Source organism: Musa acuminata, chromosome BXJ2-1 (assembly GCF_036884655.1).
Source record: "Musa acuminata AAA Group cultivar baxijiao chromosome BXJ2-1, Cavendish_Baxijiao_AAA, whole genome shotgun sequence".
NCBI lineage: Eukaryota > Viridiplantae > Streptophyta > Magnoliopsida > Zingiberales > Musaceae > Musa > Musa acuminata.
Genome location: NC_088338.1, coordinates 4259367 through 4273030, shown reverse-complemented (window position 1 = coordinate 4273030; position 13664 = coordinate 4259367). Strand labels below are relative to the sequence as shown.

At 38.1% G+C, this 13664-nt stretch overlaps 2 protein-coding genes across 3 annotated transcripts; one reads left to right on the top strand and one right to left on the bottom strand.

The window, feature by feature from the left end:
• Positions 1–827: 827 nt before the first annotated feature.
• On the bottom strand, positions 828–7740 carry LOC103984573 (eukaryotic translation initiation factor). The gene is made up of 9 exons (XM_009402097.3): positions 7382–7740; positions 6511–6582; positions 6152–6247; positions 5665–5871; positions 3567–3661; positions 3237–3324; positions 2789–3139; positions 2460–2702; positions 828–2192 (listed from the first exon to the last, which is right to left on the bottom strand). The coding sequence occupies exons 1-9, from the start codon at positions 7562–7564 to the stop codon at positions 1170–1172; spliced, it is 2358 nt and encodes a 785-aa protein (XP_009400372.2). The 5' UTR covers positions 7565–7740; the 3' UTR covers positions 828–1169.
• Positions 7741–9472: 1732 nt separating this feature from the next.
• LOC135598517 (uncharacterized) lies at positions 9473–13403 on the top strand. Of its 2 annotated transcripts, XM_065092438.1 has the most exons (5): positions 9473–9682; positions 9783–10198; positions 12468–12687; positions 12775–13083; positions 13165–13403. In XM_065092438.1, exons 1-5 carry the CDS (start codon positions 9577–9579, stop codon positions 13242–13244), a joined length of 1131 nt encoding a protein of 376 aa, XP_064948510.1. In that variant the 5' UTR covers positions 9473–9576; the 3' UTR covers positions 13245–13403. The 2 variants fall into 2 exon arrangements, with proteins under 2 accessions (XP_064948510.1, XP_064948509.1); XM_065092437.1 differs by having other exon boundaries at positions 12468–13083.
• Positions 13404–13664: the final 261 nt, after the last annotated feature.

Genomic DNA, 13664 nt, shown 5'->3' with positions numbered 1-13664 from the left:
ACACCTAAAATGTTCTTAATATAGTTACTATCACACCAAAATAAGTAGTTGAAGGATATGATGAATGATCAAACCATCGTCAACTCAGTGAATCGATTGTATATATACATCCTTGATATTGTTACCATCACAACATATCCAAATTAGTGTTTTTATAATTTTTCTAAACTTTTTTTGAAAAACACATTTTAAAAAAAAATAATATATCCAAATTAAGTTTTAAAACTTTTTTTCTAAATTTAAAATTTTATCATTTGTGTAATGATACACTTATATCTCCCACTAAAAATTCTCTAAACTTATCGACGAAATTCTAAAGAGGTATAATTAAAAAAAAATCAGTATATCTTATGAATTTTTCCTACAATAAATATTACTATTCTCTTTGCACACATACATTGACTTGACTTGGGCTACATGTCCTTGGCAATTTCTGGATGAAATGTTTAACTGGAATAGAGCAAAAAATCACAAATTAGAAGAACAATAAACAAGTCTTTATCGATCTTCTTTCAACAATGGCTTTCTAAGAAAAATAATAATTCAATAAGCAGCATTTAGTATAGTGTGCAAGAAAAATAACAAAAATAAATAAAAGACTTGATGGAGAAGCTTCAAGGGTTTCAGCCAGATAAAAGTATAAAAGATGCTCGATGCATTTGTTACAGCGTTATCGACTGCCTATACCAAGGTCGAGTGGGTAAAAGGAAAGTTACATCCACCAAACAATAGCATCTAGTTTGAAAGGTGTCAAAGCTGAGAACAATCGGTGAGTTCGGCTTTCATAGCCTTCTATGAGATCTCAAGGAGTGCTACAACAGAACAGATGAAAAAGAAATAGGAATTCAACTACCTTAGAACTAATTATGAAAAAAATTAAGGCAGAAAGTCAAGAGAAACATCATCATGAAATATAGCAGCCAATGTCAGCTAAAGGCTCCTTTCTCATGGCATCTTTTTCCTTCTCGAGTCAATAATGAACATTGATGTCAACTCACAGAGATATACACCTCGCAAAACTTCATTGTCTTTTACTCGGATACTCAGCTAGAACTTATGAAGCTCAGGCAAAATGATGACGATGAATAAAAGGAAGGAAAATGGAACAGGAAAAAACTTGGGAACTCCTTTCGAAAGAAACTTTAACGGGCAGCCATCAGAACTAGATTTCAGGATAACAGCTTCTCGCAAGCCCTAACCATGGCTTCCTGGCCACTCAATACAGTCTGACCATTTGGGCTTGCTTTAACAACTTTTACCACAACATCAAATATTGTTGCCTGAAACCTGGAATCTTCAACCTTCTTGAGAATTTCCTCCACCACCTTGAAATCAACACCACCAGCAAGAACCAGTTTACTAACCACTTCACCAAAAAAGATAGGTGCTTTTGGTAAATCAATGCCGATGTCATCAAGAGTTGCAGCATAAAGCAAGCAACCTGTCCCCAAATCCCTAGGAGCAAAAATCTTCTCAACTATTAAATATTCCAAAAGCTTGACAACAAGTTCCACACATGAAGGACCCTTCTCCAGTGCCATATTTATGGCTTCCTTGACAACCTCTGGGTGGTATTCAGGGCTATTGAGTTCCGCTATGCATTGAAGTGCTTCATCTAGAAGGCGGATGTGAAAATACTCTTCCAGAAGAGCAACTGTTTTCTTATGCAGCTCATTAGGATTAAACTTTGAAGTCAACACTGGCTTATCTGGGATCAAAGGAGTCGGGACTTGGCCAACAGGCCTCAAGGGCAGCTTTTGTGCTGTAGAACCTGTTGCGGCAGTGACGAGACCAGAAGGACGAGAGAGTGGACCGTTGCCCTGCAACAATGCACTAGTCACACCAGCTATCCGGCCACCACTACCTTGGGGTAATAATTTAGGGTTGATGGAGGATGACTTGGCCGCCAGAGGACCCTGCATACTTCTAGCATCACCCCTGGGCATAGACTTGCTCCGTTGAACTTCCCAATTGTCCCCATCTAGACCAGGCATCCCAGGCATTTTTCTCACTCCAGGCATCCCAGGCATCATTCCTCCTGTTCCAGGTCGACTAACTGGAAGACCACCAGGACTGACACTCCCTAGACTACCAGCATTGCGACTATTTCTGAGGCTTGCAGTTGCCCCAGGACGCAGCCCAAGATTCTTTTCTGCCTCACTATGGATTTCGGTGATCTTCTTGGCCTTTACCTGCAAAACCGGGTTAGGCAAACATATTAAAGAAAACCAATAGCATTGTGCAATTCTTTTTTAGATCAACCAAAATCAGTTTCTGCCCATTGATATCTCTCCTGAGGGCATGCAATAGAATATATCTTGTTTAGCAATTCTTGAATAAGATTTGTAAGCTTATAAAACTTCCTTAGTTTTAAAGAATGTTGTTCGCTTTACATGTATTAAAAGAATGGAATGCTAAACCTGCAACTGGAAATGGCTAGAAAGAGTTGGACAACTTACCTCTTCACGGCGAGGGACCCAGTTGTTGGCACGCATGTCAAGCACATCACGGACCATAAATCTTAGACGAGACACAAGTTGGGGATTGGTTGTCAGCTCTTTCAGGCGATTGAAATAGGCATCATTGAAACGCCGAGACTTGGGGCTCTCATCCAACTGCTTACCAATGGTGTTGAACAACTGGCAGATTGCTTCAACATTCTCCTCAGCAGGACAGGATTTGCTATCATGCCCCAGCAGCTCCTGCTTGCAAAGGCAGTGTGAGAATGTAAAGAGGCTCATAATTATCCACAGTAAACAGAAAAAGATTTACTACGCAGGAAACTTACCTGAACAATATGATGGACAATTTTTTCTGGGACCATCTTCTGCTTAAGCAGTTCACCAATAAGGCGAATGTTACCAAGAGTACGAAGTTTCACCATTCTCTCCTTATCCCTCCTTTCTATTTCCTGGTCAGGATCATTCAGCTTTCTTATCTCAGCCCTCAGATTGTCAGCACCTTCAAATGCTTCCTGGCAATTATTCAACAATATACGCTTGAAGGTAATCTCCCTCCCACCAACTTCTTCAGGGGGAAATGGAAGTAGCTTTTCATTGAGATCAAAGCAGAGTTGTGCATACATGGGGCAGAACGTTGGTTCAAAAACAGCTTTCTCAAATATGAGAGTAATGACATCCTGCAGCATTAGAGTGTCTATCAAGTTAAATTTGAAAGTAAACTCTACAAATGAACTCTCATAAGAATTTTTTTGTACACTAAAGCAAGGTAAGAACCTTTAGGATATCAGGTGTCGTAATTCCAGCATCAATTAACTGACCCTTGAGAATATCAAATTTCTCTGGTGTTAGCTTGTTCAATATACTACAAAAAATTCATAAAAAGAAATTTTAGTTGTGTTTATTTACGAAGCAAAACAAAAGGTAGGGAATGTTTCAACAAAAAAAATACATAGAGTCAACAGTATTTGAGGTTTTACCCAAAAAAAAACTATAGCAAAACTCAAACCAGAAGTAAGCAATACATACAAGCACAGAAACTACAAAATAACTAATTGTCCATGGTCCACAGTTTACAATGCTAAACTAAAGAATGAGGTCAATTACCCTTTTACAGTTTTTAGGACTCGCTCTTTCTCACTAAGATTGCCTCTTCGAACAGACCATGGTACTTCAGCCTTGATTAGAGTGTTCTTCCCTGCCTGAAATTTTGCAATTAAAAGTACCAAATATTATTTATACAAACAAGAAAGGGGAGTTAAAGTGCACAAGCGACAAAAAAAGAGTGCTTAACAAGCCCACAGGCCTTTAACAAGAACAGAAGCAATGTCCCTCAAAAGAATATAAAAATGTAAAACAGTTTATAAGCCATGATCCTTACGCATTTCCAAAATCAAGCAAATAATTTCATTTCCAAACAATAAATATAGACACCCACATGGATCCTGTCTCTTTGTTTATTATTATGTCTCACAAGCCCCCAAGAGCCAAAAAATAATCAATATTCATTAAATTAGAAATATGCAAAACCTGTTTAAAAAATGACACATGATTACGGAAAATCTTAATCTACACTAACAAACTAATGTAGCCCAAAGATTATAGACATACATGTTTGACACATCAGGACAACGCTTATAAAAATGAGCTCACAGAACATGCAGCACTTGAATTGAGATCCCATGGTGAATTCTCTGAGGCCAATAGAAGCATACAAAATGTAATTTATTCTAAGAATACTATTTGACTATCAATCTCATTTAACTCATAGGTATAATGCTATAACCGAATAAGAAAACTATTTTGAGAAATGTTAGAACCACTAATGAAAAATGCTCCTATACAACTGATCAAAACTACAACCATTCAATCTATCTTAGCAATTGTGAAAGATATTAAGTAGGTAGTGGCCCTTCATTAATGAAAAAAGCCCAATATTTATAAACATGAGCTCTGGTGCATATCAATTAACTTCTGGCAGCTGGCAGCTCATTGACACAAACATGTTGTGTCAAATGGATCATTTGTTCATCATCATTGAATTTGAAAAAAGTACTGGTACATAAAAGTCATACCATCAAAGAAAATGGATTTGGGGTCCTACATTATTCTTTCTAGTTTCTAGTTCAAAAGGTATAGGGTAAATACAACTGCATAGCTACTTCTGTAAAAATAAACAAGACAGGACACAATGCTGTACATAATTTGATTAGATCCAATCATGAATTAGTACAGGAACTACGAGTCCTTAATTGTTACTGAAACACCAATTAATGCTCTGGAAGATCAAAATCAACAAATATGCTTCCTGCACAATTCCACTTTTGCTTGATAACAAGACATCTGAGACCTAAGGTAAATCTTAAGGATGCATAGAATATATGGTAATAAAAACGATTTTGCCAACCAATTTTGGGTTCTGTCCATGGACGATATCTCAACGAAAGGATGCAGAGAGTTAAGGCAGAAGCTTCTAGAAAGAGATGCTAACTTTAATATAATAAACAGAGGAACATAAATACAAATGAATCAGTATTTAACAACCAAGTACTGCAGTGAATAATGTGCAGATGTCTTCTTGATTTTCTGCTCTCGAAACAATAAAAAAAGCCATTTGACACACATAAATTCAAACACGTACAAACATTATGTGTGTCATGGGTTCAGCAGGTAGGGTAGTTACGACAATGAGAAGAATAACAAATTTTGAATTAAGCTGGGGAAAACACAAGAAAACTATATAATTAGATCCATTTAAAGAACTGAAAGTTGGGGATGCACCACATGAATGACAAATGTCCTCGAATAAAGAAGAATTCAGAACATCAATGAAATATTAAGAAATCAAGAATAATGTTCATAGAAGTTATGAAGGGAATGCATGACAAACAATGGAGAAATTCCCAATTTGTACGATTGAATCAGTTGATCTTGATCGAGGAAATGGCAAAAAACTTGATCAACACAATTTGCCTTAACTTTATTAGCTTCAATATAAAAAAGAGACAATTCACCATACAACAACAGATTATCCAGAGAAGTAACCTATTAATTTAGGATGCAAGTTGTACAAGATAAGAGTAATGCAAAGAAAGAAGCAAGCCAGAAAGCTCAAAACAAACATGACATACAAGCAAGCAAACAATCACTTTACCAGTTAGCATGAGAAATTAATAGAATTATAGCTTCCTGAACACTCGTCTACCTGGGTAGAAGAAACTTGGACTTTTGAAGAGAAGTGGCTGTTCAGTTGATCCTGCCTGTTTAATTGGTTTATTTCAACTCTTGAACTCGAGATATTTGATTCTTTGTTGTCGAGATTCTCATCTCTAAATGAAGACAACTGCCCTGATCGGTCACGCCAGTCACGATTGTCTTGTTCGTAATAATGGCTCTGTGATTGGCTTGGCAACTGAAGAACATATATAATATTAGATGATACATGCAGTAAGTTTAAGAAGCTTGAAATTAAAATATTAAAAATATCAAAACAGTGACCAAGAATAAAAATTGTCTAGAAGTAACAAGCAAGTAATAATTAGAAATTCATGTCTTTTTTATGAGGAAATAGGTGTAGGAGATCAAAATATCTGACATCAGTTAGAACCGCTCCAATGTACTCTTAAAAACTACATATTGATGGTTACATGCAAAATGTCTGCAATTCCATTCATAAACCTAGGATAACATACAATATTCTCGCTGTGGCCCCATGTCTGATCCTCGATGGATAAATCAGCCTCAATCTCCTGCTTGATTTTCAAAATATCTTCAGGAGTCTCAGCATGCTGTCAAGAAAAAATAAGTCACTGCAAAGGCAGATTTTTGAAATAAAAGTGATGAAAACACAACTGAGCTTACTCAAATGGAAGATTAACCAGCTACTGTGCTCATAGATTGGGTCTAATATAAGATAAGTCATTCCCTATTCATCATTATAGGCAGGATAGACACTCATTATAACACAAAAAGAAAACCTTTTCTCTGTGTGAATATCCACCTCATATGATCAACCTAGGAAATATTAAGCAGCATGTAAATTTATACAAACCTCACGGACTTGTAAAAGTTGGTCCTTTGTGTAACGAATGCGCTCACGGCTTTCAAACCTTGAATCCCCAGTCTGCCAGAAGATTTATACATTATAAAGAATCATAGTGGTAGCTACTCCAATAATTAAAATATAAAAGAAGTTATAAACAGAATTACTTTCTTGTGAACAACAAACTGTGACCCCAAGACAAGGCTTCATGCATATCAGTAATGAGCACAGCGAACATCAGAAATTGGCTTGAATAAAACCGCAACTATCTAGAGAAAAACCGTATCTGTATTCTTATTTCATGCATCTCAGGTCAAAATTGAGATTCAATCATTTCGAGAAAAGATGATTCAAGTTACCGCTTCTTTCTGAATGCAAATAAACTGGTCAATACTTGCAATCTAATAAAACAGAATTACAGAAAGTTGTACTTGCAAATTTATGATTCCAATTTAAAAATTAAATTAAAAAAGAAATAATCAAAAGAAAAGGTACATCCTCAAAAGCTGTTTGCAATCATGATTAAACGCCAAAAGCGTCGATCACCTTTCACACTACTTAAGTGCAGGAAGCATTTCAGACGCTAAAGTTCCTGCCAGATTTAATCTTCAGTTGAGCTAAATGTTGTAATGAATCTCCATATATGAAAAACTGAGGAATTGTCTAAACACTGCAGATTTCCAACAAAGGCCCATTTTTTTCCACAGAAAATTCGCTCCAAGGTAAAAGAAACAAACCAGATCAACGTCTAACAAATCCCGTCAACCAAACATCGAATCCACCCAAAGAAATCAAGAACACCAACGACCACACGACATCAAAACCATGAACCGTACCCAAAGAAGAGAAACACTAAATTAATAAGGGGCTTCCAATCGACCTTGAGCGACAAGGCGAGGCCCACACCGCCATGGGGCCGGAGGGCGGAAATATCAGACGAGCTCAGAGAGGCAGCAGCTCCTAAGGCACCGGTATCGAAACGGGTGGCGAGAAGTCTGCTGCCTCGGTTGCCGCCGCCGCCGCCGCCAGGTCTCAAGCTAATGACCGCCGGATCCGACTGCATACCTCGACAAATCACTCTCTGTGAGCGGGCGGTGCTACGGTCTCGATCGACGCCGAGAAGACCGAACGATGAGACAGAAGCGAAACGGCAACAGGAGCAGGAGAAGGATCTCGGGGAGAAGGCCCTTCGCGCTCTGCGGCGGAGAAGGGCGGAGAAGAGGGGGGCCAAAACGAAGGGGAGGATCGAAACCCTTATTATCCCAGGATGGCTTTGGGTGAGCAATATCGTAATTATATAAACATAGAGGGGTAGAGATCAACTTATCGAAGCGCATTGATGCCGCGGCGCGCCTTGGGCGTTTCCATCTCGGATGCGGTTTTTAAGTTGATTAGACTAAAATACCCTTAATCTTTCCGTCGAATAACTGATGCGAGCCATTATTGGTGACGTCACTGTTCACGTGCCGTTTCCGTGCTTGTTCCACGTGAGTATTTGCATGGGAACACATCAATATTTATTTATCTTATCAATAAATGATTCTTTTGTATTTTATCAATTAATTTTATATTATATAACCTATTTAATTAGTGCAAAAGATTTATTTTTGTCTGCTCAAGTAGTTCAATTTACTTAATTATCAATGTAGAACAAGTGGCATAAAAAAATATTAATTCAATGAAAATGGATATCTTAAATTCGTAATTAACACTAAAAGTTTAAACATATAGATAGAATTTATTTATTTATTTATTTATTATTTTTTTTACATTGTCCCCTTTATTCACGATAAATGAGGTTTTCCATTTAGAAGCATGCATAGAGAAGATTTGAGAGGAGGACGTTTCACTATCATTTTTAATCTAAAAACTTAAAGAATATTTTTTTTTTGTGTGTGTTGTTTTGGATTGCAAATAAATAATTTTGCCCATATACAATCTTCAAATCCTTATACTTAATTTTCTAAACCTAGAAGATAATCATGATTAATTATAGATTATCTCATGTAATTAATTATCTTTAGCATATCAGTTTCTATATTTTCAAAAATTATATTTGAAATCCCTATACTTACAAAAATAAAATATTTAATCTTTTTTCTCCTTACATCTACATCGTTAAATCTGTTGGCAAAAATTTCATAATCATCATTAATGAATGAATATTTTCTTTTCATTCTCATTTATGGGTCGCTGATTGTCTATATAGATGATAATAAGCAGGAATTCGGGAGAGTAATCTCCACCGGCATCATTATTTATGATTCATCTATATATATTGATATTAATTTTCCAAACACTATCACTTTTATCTCTTACCTCATTGAACATAACATTTGACATGTCCAACTCATTCATCGATGATCTTACTAATTCAATTCTTAATGTCTTCCTAATGATCATTATTGAGTCGGGACTCCTCATTGCTTTATTTTACAGACACAAACCACTAAGCTGCTTTTTTTCTTTGTTGAATAGATATAAATCTATTCATCAAATATCCGGATGAGGATTCGATTTGGAGGTTTACCCGACCCGAATTCTTTTGGATTCCAAGCGTAACTCCGTCTCGTTTGGATCTGAATATTTTCAAATTCTGCACATAACCCCATACAAACCCATCAAGAATTCGGATTCGGAGTCGATTTGATTTGGATCCATCCCAATTCTAGGCATGTCTCCATGAACGGCTCCATCCATAACTCCGTATCGTATTGTGGGCGTAACTCCTTTCGTGACCCGGCCAGGGAGTCGGATTCGGAGTTCGTTCGATTCGAATGTGATGGCTCAAATCATCCTACCGAGAGTTCGGATTCGGTCTCCGATTTGAATCTTCTCTCTTTTCAGATCAAATCGTCGCAAATATCCATCAGCGTGTATTTACTAAATCACCCTCGCGAACACTCATCTCCCGCGCTTCGCTTTCTATTTGTTTAAAGAAGCTCTCCTTTTTTGTCATTGCCCTCTCCGCGTTGGGCTCTGCAGAACTCCGAATCAAACAGACTCATCGCTCTCTTCCTCTGGAGCCCTAATCGTCGCCCGAACCGTACCAAATCCCTTCATCTCGTCGACGTCATGGAGTTCCGCCGTCGATCCGGCGAGGAGGATCCGCCGTCCGGCCTTCCCGCAAACCCCTTCTCCTTCTGCGCCGATGGACACATCAGGGAGCGACCGTTAAGAGGTACGGGGGTTGGATCCTCATGACTTGGCTCTTCGACGATTTTTGTTTCTGTTATCGTGTTCAAGAAGGTTCGATATGTTCCACATGCATCTATCGCTAGTGAGCTTCCTCGGCTTTTCCGGAGATCTCGCGAGGGCTAGAGAAGCGGCGCCGATATCGCTGATGAACCCTCTCCAGCGAGCGATCGAGAAGGAGCGGATCCGGGAGGAGATATTGAGGGAGATGACGGCAAGGAGGATCCTTGAGGAGGAGGTGAGGAGAGAACTGGAGGTGGAGCTGGCGACGGCAAGGGCTCATACGGAGAGGTTACGGGACCAGAAGAAATTTGCTTCTGTTGCTTCAGATCCGAAGCGTAGGGGCGAACATGGCCGATGTCTGCTGACGGTTCCACCTGAAGCTGGGTCTGATGAGGTTGGGACCCTTGGCGCTCCACCGATGATCACAGAGAAAAAGGATTCACAAATGCCCGCTCTGGATCTGGATCAGAACAGCAACAACTCTACATCTTATTCGGAGGTTGTTATCTGAAATCTTCCTCTTTGTTCACATACACTATGGTTCTTAATTGTTTATGAATCATCTTATTACTCGGGGTCATTGTCGAGTAAAATTTTTGCTCGTGATGCATATTTGGTAAAATGTTCTCAGGAGATAAGGTTTGTAGATTCCTCCGTTCTTTCAGTAACTATATAAGTTTTTTCCCCTCTCTTTTTGTCTTGTTAGGTTTGTGGGGCTTTCTTGATTTCATCTACAGCATTGGTCTTTAGCTATGCTTGCTTATGTTGCTTACTTTTAGAGTTGACCTGTTTACTACATTCCACTTATGTAAATCTATTTACAAGATGCATTCTCAGTATTATGCAGTAAGTCAACTGCCTTTTTAGATAATAGGACTTGGATGCCATTAACTCAAGTTGTTCTAGTTTGCATTCAGGACACAGTTTCAGAAATTCACAGCATAATTATTTTTATGATTTTGTTTGGACTAGCTGGATTACTGCCATCTTTATTCCTTCATTATACTTTTTCTGTAATAAATGCATGCAGCCGAGGTACAAGGAATTATTTGTGCTAATTACGCAAGTGACAAACATCTTGTGCACTGTTGTTGTAACATTCTCGCTGGCAACTTTCAGCCTAGAGTAAGTTAGTGAGCCTCTGAACACTGAAGTGCTTAAATTCACTTTTTTAGCCTAGAATAAGTTATGTACTTCCTTGTTGCTTTATATTCTTTATACTTTTAAATATTGCCGCTTGCTCAAATCTGCTCTGACATCCATATTTGCTTCTAACAATTAAGGCCTTAAACAGTAAAAGCAAGTTAAAATTTCATTATGGTAGGCCTTCATCACATAAATATGTAATTATTCTAATTTGGAAGATCATTATGTTTGAAGAAAAAAAAAACAAAAAAAAGCAATGCATGTTAGATGTACAAAGGAATAATGTTTTTGTTCCAAAATTTTTATGTTAAATATATCTATAGATAGGATAAGTTTGTTGTTGTAAAACAGTATGTACGATTATTTGACATGAATTAGTGAAAGTTAACCTTTTCTTTGGGCCTATTATCTACTTGTCTCTCCTTGATACAATATCTGCTGTTGATTATTTTCCATAGGCTAGGAAGAAGTTAAGTTGTACGATCAACTATCATATGATGAAACATGATAACAATAAAAATGTGATAGCAAGTGATTGTGCTGGAGATATTAGAGAGAAGGAGAGAAGGTCAAGCAAGAGCTAACTAGCCTATAAATGTGAAAGGACACTAAACTTAAATTGACATATCTAATTGCCATGTCATATATCTTTTTGTACACTATCCTATGTAAACATACTTTTGGCATAAGATGTTAATTGATATCGTTATTCTTTAGAGAAAAGCCAAGTGTGGTGGATGTAAAAGTACCAATGAAATCAGATTAACAACAATATCTGAAAAGAAAAAGGCAGATGTGCCATGACTTAGAAGAATGCTTCCAATAGTGGGTCTTGGTGTAGCAAGACTTGAGTTGATTCCTATGCCAACACAAAGTTGGCATAGGAAATAACAGTTGACGCTAGCATTTTGGAGCTTAGATTAAGTTACTATGTCGCTGTTATGATACTCACATTTTGGAATTTCAGTAAGGTGAGTGGATATATAGATATAGATGGGTGAGCATTCATAGAAGTACATGAGGTGTAAATTTTGCTGGTTGTTTATTTGACTAAATTATGCGAATAAGAAAAGGCAAGTTGATATTAAAGCATACACATTTTTGGATATGGATGACAAATGATGTCAATGAATTAGAAACTTTAGTCCTCTAGTAGGGGGATTTTTTCCACTCGTTTAACCCGGATAGCAGATTGCCACATATGCTGCAATCGTTTGGCCTTTGTTTGTAACAACACATGACCAAGCCCGTTCTCGACTTGTGCCAACTGGCTTGGCCCCCATATTTAGTGTGCTTGTTAAGTACCTGTGTGCCCGAAGAGATGGTCATTGCCCAGGTAAGAAATGAAGATAATGCTATTATTGTTTTTGTTCTTTCTGTTAAAATTCATTAAGAACTCCAACTCTGGGTGTGACCGGAAAGTATTGCAATGGTCTAGTTCTGTTTGAAGAACATTTCATCTTTCATCTGCAATTTCTTCTTTACTTGGATTTGTTTATAAAAATGCACAATGTTCCATGGTTACCACATCCGGCACAAAACTTGTGTCATCTAAACATTTCACATCTAAGGTGATATCGATCATCAGTAAAGCACAAAACTGTTCTTAATTTTTGGTGTAGGTCCAACCATCAGATGATATGATCAGTGAAAAAAAGAGGAAGGTTGCAGCAAATGCAACACCCAATAAGGCCCCAAGGCTAGCCACCAAGGACTGGGGTTGTGCTCTCTGTCGGGTTACAGCAACTGGTGAAATGGCTTTGAACGAGCATCTCCAAGGGAAGAGACACAAAGCCAAAGTAGCTGCACTTCAGGCCGTGAAAACAGGGGCTAAGATGAAAGGTGGGAACACCTGTTCTCAACCAGATATGGATGTTGCTAATGAGGAGGGCAGTCCGAACAATGAACCAAAAATTGTGAATATTGCAGTTGATGGGAAAATGCACCAGGTGTTGCAGAAAGGGACCTTCCTTTGGTGCGAACACTGCAATGTGAAATGCAACAGCCACATCATGATGACCACCCATCTCAGCGGGAAGAAACACAGGGCACTGATGAAGTTGCTGGCGAAGGCTTCCAGTTTAGCAGGGGCCACCATTCAAACATGTGACAGGGAGATCAAAGAGGAGGCTGCTAAGAAAGACAATGTGGAGATTGAAAAGGAGAGCATTGTAAAGAAGGAAAAGGAAGACGATCAACTGCCCAACATTACAGAGACAGCAGCTACTGGGGAAGAAGGTAAAGCAGCTAACTCTTAGTGTAGCACTTACGTAACTGGTGCATCTATGCTATGGTTAATGCTTAGGTTTGTATGAGTAGGTGACGAGCAGGCGAAGGATAGACCGGTCAGCATCACAGAGACAGCAGCAACTGGGGGAGGTAAAGCAGCTAGCTGTTAGTGTAACACTCGAGAAGCTGGTGCACCTATATGCTTTAGTTATTGCTTAAGTTTCTATTAGAAGGTAATGAGCACGGATCATGCCGAATGGTTATGCTGATATCTAGTGGACCAACTTAACTTTTTCTAATAAATGGTACATCTTCCTGGGTGTTTTCAAGTTGATGTTAATCTTGATCTGCCAAATGAGCTTTCAGTTTTGTGATCGTGGGTTGAATAGATAAAGATAAATCAATTGTTCCTAGGAGGCTAGTGATAAAGAGATCATGTCATCACTCCTGCAGATTGATATATTATGTAACAAGATTCATATGTACATCTAAGTTTACAGAACTGTCAAAGATTTGATCAATATGTGTTGTTCTTTGTCAGCGTCCATAGACAACATATCAAACATTTGATCCGCAGATACGAACTGGTA

Bases quoted from the DNA above. Each gene is read 5' to 3' on its own strand.
- LOC103984573 (XM_009402097.3), bottom strand. From the start codon at position 7,564: ATGCAGTCGGATCCGGCGGTCATTAGCTTGAGACCTGGCGGCGGCGGC. The intron at 3,325-3,566 runs GTAATTGACCTC...AATTTTTTGTAG, and splicing joins GTCCTAAAAACTGTAAAAGG to TATATTGAACAAGCTAACAC. The intron at 2,703-2,788 runs GTAAGTTTCCTG...CTTTGCAAGCAG, and splicing joins TTGTCCATCATATTGTTCAG to GAGCTGCTGGGGCATGATAG.
- LOC135598517 (XM_065092437.1), top strand. From the start codon at position 9,577: ATGGAGTTCCGCCGTCGATCCGGCGAGGAGGATCCGCCGTCCGGCCTT. The intron at 9,683-9,782 runs GTACGGGGGTTG...ATCTATCGCTAG, and splicing joins CAGGGAGCGACCGTTAAGAG to TGAGCTTCCTCGGCTTTTCC. The intron at 10,199-12,467 runs GTTGTTATCTGA...TTTTTGGTGTAG, and splicing joins ACTCTACATCTTATTCGGAG to GTCCAACCATCAGATGATAT.